General features: G+C 38.9%; 1 protein-coding gene across 1 annotated transcript in view; it reads right to left on the bottom strand.

The window, feature by feature from the left end:
- Positions 1–3,759: 3,759 nt before the first annotated feature.
- The window catches only part of LOC134395435 (inter-alpha-trypsin inhibitor heavy chain H3-like), a 33,306-nt gene continuing 24,412 nt past the window's right edge, over positions 3,760–12,653 (bottom strand). The window contains exons 15-21 of the mRNA XM_063121598.1: positions 11,960–11,965; positions 10,302–10,385; positions 8,965–9,078; positions 6,906–7,110; positions 5,462–5,634; positions 4,374–4,485; positions 3,760–4,286 (exon numbers count right to left, since the gene is read on the bottom strand). Of these exons, the coding sequence (XP_062977668.1) occupies positions 4,157–4,286; positions 4,374–4,485; positions 5,462–5,634; positions 6,906–7,110; positions 8,965–9,078; positions 10,302–10,385; positions 11,960–11,965 (824 nt within the window). The 3' untranslated portion in view covers positions 3,760–4,156. The remainder of the gene's footprint in view (positions 4,287–4,373; positions 4,486–5,461; positions 5,635–6,905; positions 7,111–8,964; positions 9,079–10,301; positions 10,386–11,959; positions 11,966–12,653) is intronic.

The following is a 12,653-nucleotide window of genomic DNA, read 5'->3' as shown; positions in this document are numbered from 1 at the left end:
TGACCTTTGCTCTGACCTAGCAGGTTCTTATATGGACATAGGAAATGTATATATTTGTAATATGCACAATTGTATCCCATCACTCCCCTTTATATTCAGATTTTTTTATGGGATCACAATGTAATCTTTGTGATGAAAACACCCATTTAGAAGTTTCCCAAGATAGACTGCTGGTAGACTACAGATAATCATATGTCTGAAAAAGCCCTTCTTTATAAAATGGTTTCACTGTACATGTAAAGCTAATGTATCAGGGAGTTGGGTTCTAGTCTACCTTTCTCCTTGGTTGACTTACCAATTTTTTATTGCAGGATGTTTTGTACATTCAGTTATGTGATTCCCCACCAGCATTCTCAAGTAGTACAGTAGCAGGAGGGGCCTACAGTGTGGTATCTCTAAAATTACAGTTTGGCTCTAAATTTGGGGTTGTTCTCTCAGTCACCTTTGAACCCCCCCCCCCATGACAGGCAGAACTGATACAGCAGGAAACAATTCTCACACTAAATCCCAGAAGAGGTTCCAAGATCAAACAATAATCCCTTAGATGTTACTTAGGTTGACTTCATTCTGACCCCTCATCCATACCAAACTATTAAACTTGAATGTGAGAGTTAATCAGTTTGTCAGTTTTACAAGCCTCTATCCTTCACTCATATAGGCATCTGGAGGCTGTCATTGACACATATATCTTTTCTGACCCATTCTAGAGCAGATGTCTGTCATATTTTGTTGTTCTGCAACTGTGGAATATAGTTACTGCTTCACAAACAAAGTGGGTCTCCATCTTCTCCACTTAAGAGGGTAAGAGTAAACCAGGTCTAGGTGTGATTCAAAAGACCATTATATGTGGCCTAGCAAGAATTCTGGGAAACCTCACAACATATTTGCTACACTTGCAGCAAGACATGTAAACAAAATATGTATAGGAAAATATACCTATGTCACCCACAGGTCACTCACATGACCACCAATTCTAGATTTGCTTTGGTATCAGAAAAAAAGTCCTGAGTTGGCAAGAGGACTGAGAAAGTAAACAGAATCCAGTGGCTGGCTCTCACTACTACCTGTAGCCAACTTCGTTAATCAAGCATAGCTTCCATTGGTTAATTGTATTTAGAGATGGACTATTATGTTAACACTTTTTCCTAACATACACCTTTTTCATGCATTTTTTTAAAAATCGGCAAACTTGCTCACAACATTCAGAAAAGATTTTGATGTGTGACTGGGTTCGTGCGGAAGTTCAGGGAGCGTGAATTAGTTTGCATCACATTGTGTACCGAGCAAAATTCCCACTCGGCTCTAGTTATTATTATTATTATTATTATTATTATTATTATTATTATTTATATAGCACCATCAATGTACATGGTGCATTGTATTGTGCATGGTGCATGGTGCATGGTTGTATTGGTTTTGTATTTTTCATTAGCTGCCCCTGCAGCTATGTGTTGAAGGTGTATGATATACTTGAAATAAATAAATGAGAGTTGTGGCAACTGTACATTCCCAAGGGTCAAACCAGGTGATTCAGCTATTATTAGACTTCGTATTTCAGGGCTGTCAATAAGAACAGAAGTTATACTGAGGCCCAGTATTGGGCAAAAGGCGGGATACAAGTAATAATAATAATAATAATAATAATAATAATAATAATAATAATAGACAATAGAATGTTGGGTGGGCTGATCAGGAAACAACACTTAGCTTAATGTAAACTTTAAGCTTTAAAAATAATCTTTTAGATTGAACAGGAACTACAGCTATGATTGGTTCTGTTACGGATCTTGCCTGAGGAAGTAGTGTCTGAAAATAGAAAACTCTGTGCAACCCTATATCTACAGTGAAGAAATCAATGCTACTCTAAGATAGCATCTGGTTTTGTGAGGAATCTGAATATATTAAGTAGACCATTGGCCTGGAGTGCCTATGTATGGTAATATATTTTGACAGAACCTCTGAACCAGGGCACATGCCATATGAGGTTTGCTCTTCTGTTTTAATTTTTAAATAGCAGCTGTCTCTCTCTGTGTGTGAATTAATGCTGCAGCAAAGGGGAGTTAATCCTTTCTGACTTGTGCCAGGACCCTGCCAAAAGACAATCTTTGAAGTTGCTTTTCACCATGGGGGAGAAGTCCCAATCCAATTGCAGCCCTGCCCCTACCCCACAACTCGCCCAACTATTTTAAAAAAGTACTATGCTCTTCAGGTCTGAAATAATCTACCAATAAATAGGATTTACCCCTCATACAGCAGTCACTGCCTTGCTTGTTTGCTTCCTCATCACTCTATCAAGCTTTATCATGTATGACTTTCTCCCCCCAAACCCTGTAATCTATCCCAAGCTTTGCTATTTCTAAATTGCATAGCTTCTGTATGAACACCTTTGCAGCCAATGTCTTTTTCCTTCTGGTCCCAGCATCTTTCTGTCCAACCCCTGCTTGATTACTCCAAAGAAAATGAGTCTTACTCCCTAGTAAGCATGTTCTAGTTTGGACATCATGATAAACCATGATTTATGCACATAGGAATGAGCTGTAGTGAGCATTGGGCTTGCACACTCCCATCTCCATCTGGCATGGCTGTGAGATTAACTGAAGCGTGTTATTCCATTTGAACCCAAAAAACCCATGGTTAATCTTAACTATGGCTTGTTAGAAACAAGCCAATTTAAAAGCATGAGTTAAGATTAATCACAGTTGAGAGTCTCCTCCTCGGGACTGCGCTGCATGAGCCCAAGACTCACTGAGGTTCATTTCCATGAGGATAAACCATGATTTGTTGTAGGGGTAAGCAACCTATTTGATCCTGAAGCCTACATACAGCAGTGGGCAGCAGGTCAGGGGTTCATGCTGACTGTGGGCATGGCCAGAGCCAGGAAATGTGGTAGATTCCATTCTTTGCTGTAACATATTTTGCTGAATATTATTTCTACAAGCAATTTTTCCAATTGTCTAACATTCACTCATGCTGACCTTTGTTCCTTTGTGGGTAGTTGAGATACAGCATCTAAAACAAATGTCCTGCTCCCTTAAGAGAAACCTACACTATCGCAAGCTACCATGATCTGGTGCAATCTTTTTATGTATTCAGTCTTTTTATTTAGACTCCCCCACCCAACCCCGTGCCTTGATCTTCTTCCCAGAATTTCAGTTTAATAGCACAGCAGGACCCTGACCCTAAGAAGGTTACACAGAGAACAGGGTTAACTTGTGCCATCACTAGATCTGCCACAGTATCTAAACACAGCCTCAGCTATGAGCCTTGAGAGAGAGATCAAAATTATATTTAAGTTTCATTGACACTGAGTTATGTAGCTTGCCTCCATTCAACATCCTTTGGCCTAGGCCCTACCTTTCCTGGAATTTCTCGCACTCTACCTTAGCTGGAAGTGAGACAGGAAGGGGAGAAAGCACCTGAGGGAGGTGAAGCAGGGGGACAGTTCAGCTCTCCTCACCTTTACATACCTATTAATAAAAACAGAGGAAATCCCACACATCCCACTTTATATATGAATGGAGCAATTACTTGAGTAAACCAATGTGTCTATTCCTAGTACCATGTCTACTTTGGCCCCAAATGTGCTATGCAGAGCAATCCATTGCATGTTTACTCAGTACCCACTGTGTGGAATGAAGCTTACTATCCATCCTGAAGCTCCCATAACATTCCAATAATCACTAGACATCAGACTACATTTCAAAAATAAATATTATGATAAACATTTGGTTAAGGTGGATTAATGTGGACTCTGGAAGATCCATTTGTATTGAGCTATCAAGTTTATTTCTGAAATTAAATTTAAGCAGAGCATTCATTTATTATGTTGCAAAAATAAATGCTTGGGTTGGCCACTGTGGGAACAGACTTTGTTCTGATCCAATACAGCTCTTCTTATGACCTTAAATTCCAGCTATTCTGACTAATACCCAAATCTGGGATGTTATACAGATCATAACAAAAACATTTTCTCAGATGATGTGGCGCTAGCAGGAACAGATCATAAAACAAGTATTTTCTCAGATGATGTGGCGCTAACAGCAATAGATCATAAAACAAGCATTTTCTCAGATGATGTGGTGCTAGCAGGAACATGTCATACAAATTGTCCTATGCTATTGTTTTGAGCATATCACAAGAAGAATCCCCCCAAATATCAATATATACTGGGAACAATATAGTCCGTGTGCACGCCATCAATGAGGCCTTCCCCGTTGTTGTGAATAAACCAGCAAGGGACATTGGTGACATGCCGGGCATCAACAATGTAATCCTTCTGCCATCCCCTAAAATGGAAGACACAAAGTAGTGAACTTAAAGCATCCACTTCATGCAAGCAAGTTACTGTCAACTAAAAACTCAGTTTTATTTACCTGGTTACTGTCAGCTGGTTATTTTTCACAATCATGGTGGCATCTGGTTTCTTTGGATCAGATCCAGGATGGACTTCAAGTAGGTCAAAGTCAATTGAATGGAAAAATTGACCTTGAAGTATAGATGACAATACAACAATAGTTACTAAACGCTTTCCAATCATTGATACTATTTCACAGGTATTATTTTAAAACAACAGCTGTCTACGTTTCATTCAAGCAGCAGAAAGAGACCCATCACTGCTACCCATCTCCAGATAACCCAGCCCAAATATGGTTGAGTCTCCAACTATGCACAGGGGTTTCTGGGTCAAGAGCAAAACAAGAGTCCTATAATAAGACCCATACCCCAGTATCTATTTTCACAAGGTACCCCACTGACATCCCATCGTTATATTAGGCAATAACTTTGCATACTGTAGTGTGCTGCTGTCCTGTACGCTACATTAAATGAGCCCGAGGACCACTTAGATCTGGGGTGGGAAACCTCTGACCTGAAGGACACCTACACATGGATAGGTTATCCACTCTTGCTCTCTGGACTGCCCCTCTGGGAATTGCTTCCTCTTCCACACATGTGTGTAAGAGATGTAAAAACATAGAGAAGGGATGGGGCGGGACAGACAAAGCACAAAGCAATGCTGCAAGCTCCACCTACTTCTGGCTGTGGCTCCACCCACCATCAGGTCTGGCTCTCCCCACCACTGGCTGTGGCTTCCGGATGATGTTTCCTGTAGGTCAATGGCTCTTTTCCCCACCCCTGCATTCTAAATCTTATAGGCACTGCTTACTCTGAATGAAAGCATGGAGTTGGGAGATGGTGATGGAAATAATCTTCCTGCCACATATACAACAGATTCCAGCATATGGCACATTTCATAAGTCAATATAGCATTGTCAGAAAAAAAGTGAGAAGTGTCCAAAAAATAACAACAAAAACCAACCATCTGAGAAGTATTTCTGACTTGTTGGCTTTTTACTCATACAATTATTTTATGAACAGACTACCTATGCCTTGTGAATGAAAAGCAACACAAAACAACAAAATCCTCATAAAAGTATTTTAATTTTTTTTTGTAAATTGTTACCTAATAAGCCATGGGTTTGCTCAGACAGTCTGTGACTATCCACTGTGTAAAATCCCAGGAAATCTCGGTGTAGTGGATGTTTCTTCCACACTTGATGCAGAACAACAACAAATTTTTCCCCATTACCCATTGAAACCTCCAGACTCTTTTTTCGTTTGATTGTCAGAGTCAAGCTAGGTGTGAAAAGAAAGAACAGGCTAACCTGAGTAATTTGGTCATTATTTTGAACAATAGAGAGGCTACAGTTGAGGAAATTGGATAGGTGGTGTTCGGAGGAGGCTTTTTAAATTTTTTTAAGGAATGTTAATATTTTAACTGAATCCTTAAATTCTTCTTTATGGTATTGTATCCACATCAACGGTTAAGGCCACCCATTCTGACAATGTTGTTAGGCAGGTCAGGGGATTGATATTCTTGGTTGGAGCCTTCCTGGTGGAAGCTCCCAAACTGCGGAACTCTCTTCGTATTAATGTAAAGCTTGCCCCTTCTGTCCATGCGTTAAGGTGAGCCTTGAGGACTTTCCTCTTCAGCGCCACCTTTCAGTGAGGTCACAATTAGTCTTGCATTTCAGAACAGCTTCTCTGTGTTTTTAATGTTCCTCTGGTTTTTGTACTTTGCTTTGTGAGCCCTAAAAAGTGGCTAAAACTATATTAAATAAATAAATAAATGTTGAGCATTGGTTCTCCATGAGTTTGCTCAGACCTGTTTCAGCAAGGATCACTACATACTCAGCATTGATTAATGTTCATTAACCTGGAGCCCTTCCAGAACTTTTGTAGTTCAACTCCCATCAGGCCTAGCCAGCATAGCCAAAGAGCAGGGATGCTGGGATTCGCAGTTCAAAGCACCTAAAGTGTACCAGGTTGGCATAAATGCTGAATGCAGGGCAGTTTGAGCCCCCTTGTGCTCACAACGCATATGTAGCACATCCAGACACCTGTTTCCACACAGGGATTGGTCTTCATGGATCAGGATATCTGTGTTTGACATATTAAATATATGTCAGATATTCTCTGAATATTTGTTTAATCCTCCTTTAAAATTTGATATTGCTATTTGAAATTGAAGGATATTTGATTTCATAATATTTAACTTTGATATTTGATAGTATTTGGTAGTTGACATGCAACAGTCTTTAACATTTCACAATAATTGGTAACTAGCAAGCATTAGCATTAGTTGGCTGACTATATTTTTAGGTGATATACAATAGTGTTTAGTATCTGATATAAAATAGTTTCCGCAGATGATTGTATTTTATAGGTAATATGCAATGGTATTTAGTATTTTTATATAAATGTATTTATGAACCAGATGTTCCAAATTTGTAAAGAAATTTTAGAGCACTTTGTCCCAACCCCAAGTTGTGGTTCATTTGGGTCCCCTCCATGCATTTGCTCATATGATAACATTTTAATACTTTTTGGGAATATGCAGTGTTTACCTGGGTTGTTGTAAGATGATTTCATCAAGCCAACTGAATGCTGTCCGTTCTTTACCATTCTGAAGGATGATTTCTTCAGTGGTTATTTCAAGTCTTAAATTCTGATGTATATTTACAATCCCAAGTTTCCCAAAATATGTATTCTGTGGTGCTACATCATTATTGCTGTTCTTATCACCAATAAGCTGCCCATTGACTACAATACCTAAAGGACAAATAATGTTAAGAGATGGAATAATTACAAGTAAAATGTTCACAAAACCCTCAAGTCTAACCCTGGCTTACTATGGGGCAGAACAGTATAGAGAAGCAACATGGTTAATGAAAAATCTGGAATTGTACTTCCTGTTAAATTGGAATTGCTTCTATGAGAATGAAAATTTATTTCACCAAAGCTTGATTGACAACAAATTACCATTAGAAGGATCTTGTAACATTGTACTTGTACTGAAAATGAAGCATCTGCGAGCCGTTATTCTCATCCTACATTTTAATCTGTCTCCAGATACTTAGTATAATTAATCATGTGGACCAGCATTTAAATATCTCTCAGGGCAATGGAATATTCTTAACCTCAATAGAATGGGAAAATTTAAATATTTATTAGTCCTCAGATTGGCTTATATATCTGCAAGTAGCTTCTCCAAAAGGAAATTGTGCTTGAATGGTAACATAGGACCGAGGTGCAGAACTTCAGGCCTGTGGGCCAAATTCAGCCCACCTGGGGTCCCAATTCAATGCTCTGGCATTCCCTATATGGCCCAGTTTCCTTTCCCAGCTTTTGCATACTTTTTCCCCATTAAGGCATGCCCTGCTGGATCAGACCGAGGGTCCATCTAGTCCAGCACTCTGTTCACATAGTGGCCGACCAGCTCTCGACCAGGGACCAACCTTCTAAAAGGTCAAAATGCTTGTCATAAGGCTTAGTTAGTGGCAGTAAGTGCTATTTAAGTTAAAATATGCTGGTATTTTGGTCTCACCCCTTTGGCTTTGGATTCGCCCCCTACTGGGGTGACTCCTGAGCGCTCCACCAAAATGAAATTCAGCCCTCACACTGAAAGAGGTTTGACACTCCTGAGTTATGTTACAGACAACCATCTCTTCTGAAATGCGGAGGAAGGAGTTTTCGCATGTGCACACAGCATTGCTACACTTTTGTTTTCAGAGAAGCAAATGTGTGTCAAAAGCACTTCCACTACCCTTTGAAATGTGAATCCATTTGTTTTTATCCTTAGTGGCCCAGATTCTCCAGGCACAGAGATTGTGAGGAGCTCCAAAGGGTTTCTTCAAACTAGATGACAGGCAATTAAATGGCAGATAAGATTTAGAGTATATAAATGCAAAATGATGCACACTGGATCAAGGAAAAGATAAGAAAAGATAAACTTTTTAAACATATATATTGATGTGGTCTAAATAGGGTTCAACCATCTTAGAATCTTAGGAGAAAACTCATTTTAAAAAAATCAGTTCCAAATGCTGTGGCAGTATAAAAACACAATTTCACCATGATGAAAAGGGTTGAAACTAAGAGAAGTATCAAAATAAAAAAATAAAATCTGTTGTGTATGCACATTATTGTGTTCAAATTTGGCTATCCTATGAAAAGAAAAACAGACCTCAAGAAAGAATCAGAGGTGTTAGATGGACATTTGGTTTGCTCTAGCAAGGCAATTTTTATACAGTAACTTCCATTTATACCTTGGGACTTAAGAGTCTTTCTATGTGAGGTATTTATTGTGCACTCATGATTCCTCACTCATGGTAGTTTGTGGGTGCTTTACATGATGTCATCCTCCTTCAGGGCCTCTCCTGTTCTTTGCAGCCATCTTAGCGTTATTTTTTTTCTTACTAGGAAAGTCTGATATATCTATGAATTGCAGCATAAAATCCTAGTGTATTTCAGCAATTCCTTTATACTGCAGCACCACCTAATGGTTGTGTAATGGAACATATAGAAAGGCAGAGAAAGAAAAACCACAGAAAAATATGAAAAGGAGCTGATCTTAATCCCACAAAGAAACTGGGACAGTCCCATGTTTATAGAAAAAAGACTCACCTGTAACTGGGTCTCTTATTAAATTTAACACTACCCCTGGTTCTTCATTAATATTGAAACAAAGGGCATCTTCTTTCTGGGGCACTGCTATAATGAAGTGTGGATCTCCATCAACTGCAAAGAGGGATTAATAAAATATACATGCTGAGCATTATTTCATCTCTCCCCCTCCCCATTTCAGTTGTCTTTTGTAGAGTCTGTTTTTAAATGAAAAGGGGGAATACAAGAGCTGAAACAATAATACTGGATACAAACAATGATTTCTATGAGCTAATAGAAATGTCTCTCTCTCTCTCCCCCGTCCTGATATATTTGTTTATCTTGTCCTTACTGCAGGGTGACATTATTATGGCATTGGCCTTAGTTTTAATCCAGCATTGGTAGCTTGATCACTGAGCAGCTATGTAAGGGGAGAACCCTGTTTCTTCCATTTTCCTAATTCAAGGTATTTCCTCTACTCCCATTCTAGTCAATGGAATGGGAAAATATGCTAGATCAGGCTATAAGCAGCTTCAATTCAACTTTGTGTAAAAGGGCTTGAATGTGCTGGGAGTATTACTGATCACCAGTGGTCTCATGGACATTAGCCAATTGGTGTCCTTTAAAGTCAGACACAAATGTGTCAGACACAAATCATGTCTATTGCAGACATGCTAGTCATGCTATTAGAACCTAGATCCGGCTTCTTCTTCTTTTCAGATACTGCTTGAAATACAACAGAAATACGCCCAACTGAACACTGGTGGACCGAGAAAAGGTGACTGTGTGTACTATTGCAGCAGTTCAAACATATTGCCTCAAAGTTTCATCTGTCGATAGCCAAAGCACACATTAAGTTAGGCACTCATTTTTATTTGCAGTGTACAGTGCCTTTGAGGGCAAAGAGCAAAATCAGGTGATTTTCAACAAAAAACAGGTATAGGGAAATGACAGGAAAATGGCTTCCTCTTCCCATGCTACAGTCCCAATCCAGACTTTTGTTTTTGCCTGGGCTCTAAACGAGAAGCCAAACTTCAGTTTGAAATCGTTTGGGTAAGCTACTGTGTTGAAAACATGTATGTTTCTGAGGTAATAAAATTAAACCATTTCAGACAAATGCTGACTGTAGCATAGTACTCTAGTCCTCAGACACCATCTACCTCAGGGGCTCTATCAGCTGTCTTTTCACTTGGAAATAATCAAGCAGAAGGCTCTATAAATTCTTTGTTGCCAGTAGTGCCACACCACCGACTAGCTCTTCAGACCCATAACAAAGACCATTAAGAACTATCTTGTTAATGACATCCATTGAAGTCTTGTGAAATAATTTCTCTGTAAATTTGAAAAAGTAAACTCACCACTAGAATAATAATAAGGGGTCGATGGAGCACTAGAATAACTAGGGAATGATTGCTGCCTTGCTGTTTGAAAAGAAAGAAAATTCAGTTACTTAAAATCAACTCAAAATGGATCGACTGCATATTTTTCCAATACCATGCTGAGTTCCCATTCTGTTTTTTAATTATTATTGTTCCTATATCTGGACAAAACCTTCATGGATGTAGCCTGGGGGCTGCCTATATGCCCTGTATACCCTGTGGTGGCTACGGAATGGTGCTGTGTAATTTATATGATGCAACTTGCACCCACCACAGGCTTCCCCCCAGAAACTGTGCACTTACAAATTCACAGACTTACAGTGACTTTTTCATTTACTCCAAGGTCACCACCTTCTTTGCTCATCTGTCAGTAGTGACCTTCATTTGCATCAAGGCTGGGGGCGTTCTGGGGGCAGATCAAGGCCCAAGGTAGGTTGCGGGGGTGGGGGGATGTGCAGGAAGGCCTGGCAGGGAGCTGGCTCAGTAAGCTGAATGGCCACCAGTGCTCTCTGGAAAGCCTGTGCTCCCTCCTGCCAGGGCCAGATTTACGTACAAGCTAAACAAGCTACAGCTTAGGTCCTCATATGATGAGAGGCCTCGTATTAGAAAGAAAGGAAGAAAAAAGAAGAAAAAACACATTTACAACATTGCCACCGGGAAACCATAAACATCATACAAAATGAAGACCTCTTCAGAAGGGGGAATACTGTTATGTGGTTGGGGTCAGTCTAAATTATCTCTAGGGATCCCTTACTCAATGCCTCTGATTGCAAAGAGAGGATTTCCCCCAACTCTGTTACTCTTAAAGTTACACGACTATCAAATTCTGTTCAATTGCACAGCCCGTATTTTTATTTATTTATTTATTTATTTATTGCATTTCTATACAGCTCCATAGCCGAAGCTCTCTGGGCGGTTTACAAAAAAAAAATATTATTTGAAGAGGGAAGGGCGTCACTCATGTTATAGCTTAGGGCCACAACAAGTTTAAATCCAGCCCTGCCTCCTGCCATAGGGATTTGCTGCTCTTACCGCGCAGCTGCAAAGCCGCGGGGTTTTGAAGGAAGAAGCAGCAAAGCGATGCGGTCAAGACACACACCCCTGGTAGTATGGTGGCTCTCATCTGCTCAGGTGTGATGAGCAAGAGTGAAATAAATATTCTATTCCACTTAGCTAAGCTACAGAAAACTGCCTACCTTATTTTTTTAAAAAAACTTGAAAGTAAAAATAAGAAAACTGGAGCAGTAGTTTAATTTTAATATATACATTAATTCCTATGACATTGATCAAAGCTAAAATTTGCAAAATGGTATTGCTTTGTTTTAACAATGAATAGTATGTTTAAATATTATTCTAGCCTGTAAATGTAGGCATGTTCCACTTACGTTCCTGGCAAAAGAAGAGGAATTAAATTAAAATTGTGCTAAACCTGAGTAGCGAGATAACAAGACTTTAGATCTGAGTGAAGCTTACATTGGACCATTGACATGAGCTAACAATTGTTTTGTTATGACTAAATTCTTTGGTTCAGTAAAATTTGGAATTCAGCTTTAAGAAATAAAATAACTTAGTAAAATTAACCAACCATTGTTGAGGGGAAGAAAATTAGACAGAAAAATAATTAGAATCGAACTTACCTTCAGCTGTTTTCAAGAAATTTTAAGAAAATGAGAAGAAAAAAAGGTTAATATTTATGCCAATCTATTCTGACCATAAAGCATTTTTGCAACAGAATTGTCTCAATAAGTATAGAATGGATGATATGGTTCAGTTACAAGTCTCTAGGCAAAGATGGAGAACAGTTATTTTTATTGCTTCTAAAAACTAATTCAATCATAGAAGTTATTCCCTTTTAAATGTGCTGAATGTTCATGTGAAATTCTTCAAACAATGAATCATTTTTCTATCTGTTCAACTGAATGGCAAGCTAGGACCAGTAACTACTAGTTTTCTTTGACTCTCCTACATAGTGTTAATTTCCCCTCTCATTAATTCAAACAATTTGCAAATTTTTGAGTTTCAGGGAGAGCTTCCTGCCACAATGGAAACAAAGCTTATGTCACTGAGAGGGAGGGAGTGGACCAGACGAAGAGGAGGTTAGTATTCATAAATTTTATCTCAATGTATTATTATTTATTTATTTAGAATATTTATATAACGCTCCCCATTGAACATTTTTGGAGCGGTGTACAAGATAAAATGAAAATAAAAACAGGATAAAACAGTTAAAACAAAATTTAAAAGAAGCAAAACAGATTCAAGGCTGCATATTAAGGAAAGGCTTCTTGGAATAAAGATGTTTTCAGGAGGCGCCAAAAGGAGTACAAGATT

This window comes from Elgaria multicarinata, chromosome 3 (assembly GCF_023053635.1).
Source record: "Elgaria multicarinata webbii isolate HBS135686 ecotype San Diego chromosome 3, rElgMul1.1.pri, whole genome shotgun sequence".
Taxonomy (NCBI): domain Eukaryota; kingdom Metazoa; phylum Chordata; class Lepidosauria; order Squamata; family Anguidae; genus Elgaria; species Elgaria multicarinata.
Note: the sequence above shows the minus strand (reverse complement) of the source record. Positions and strands in the feature narration are given on the sequence as shown.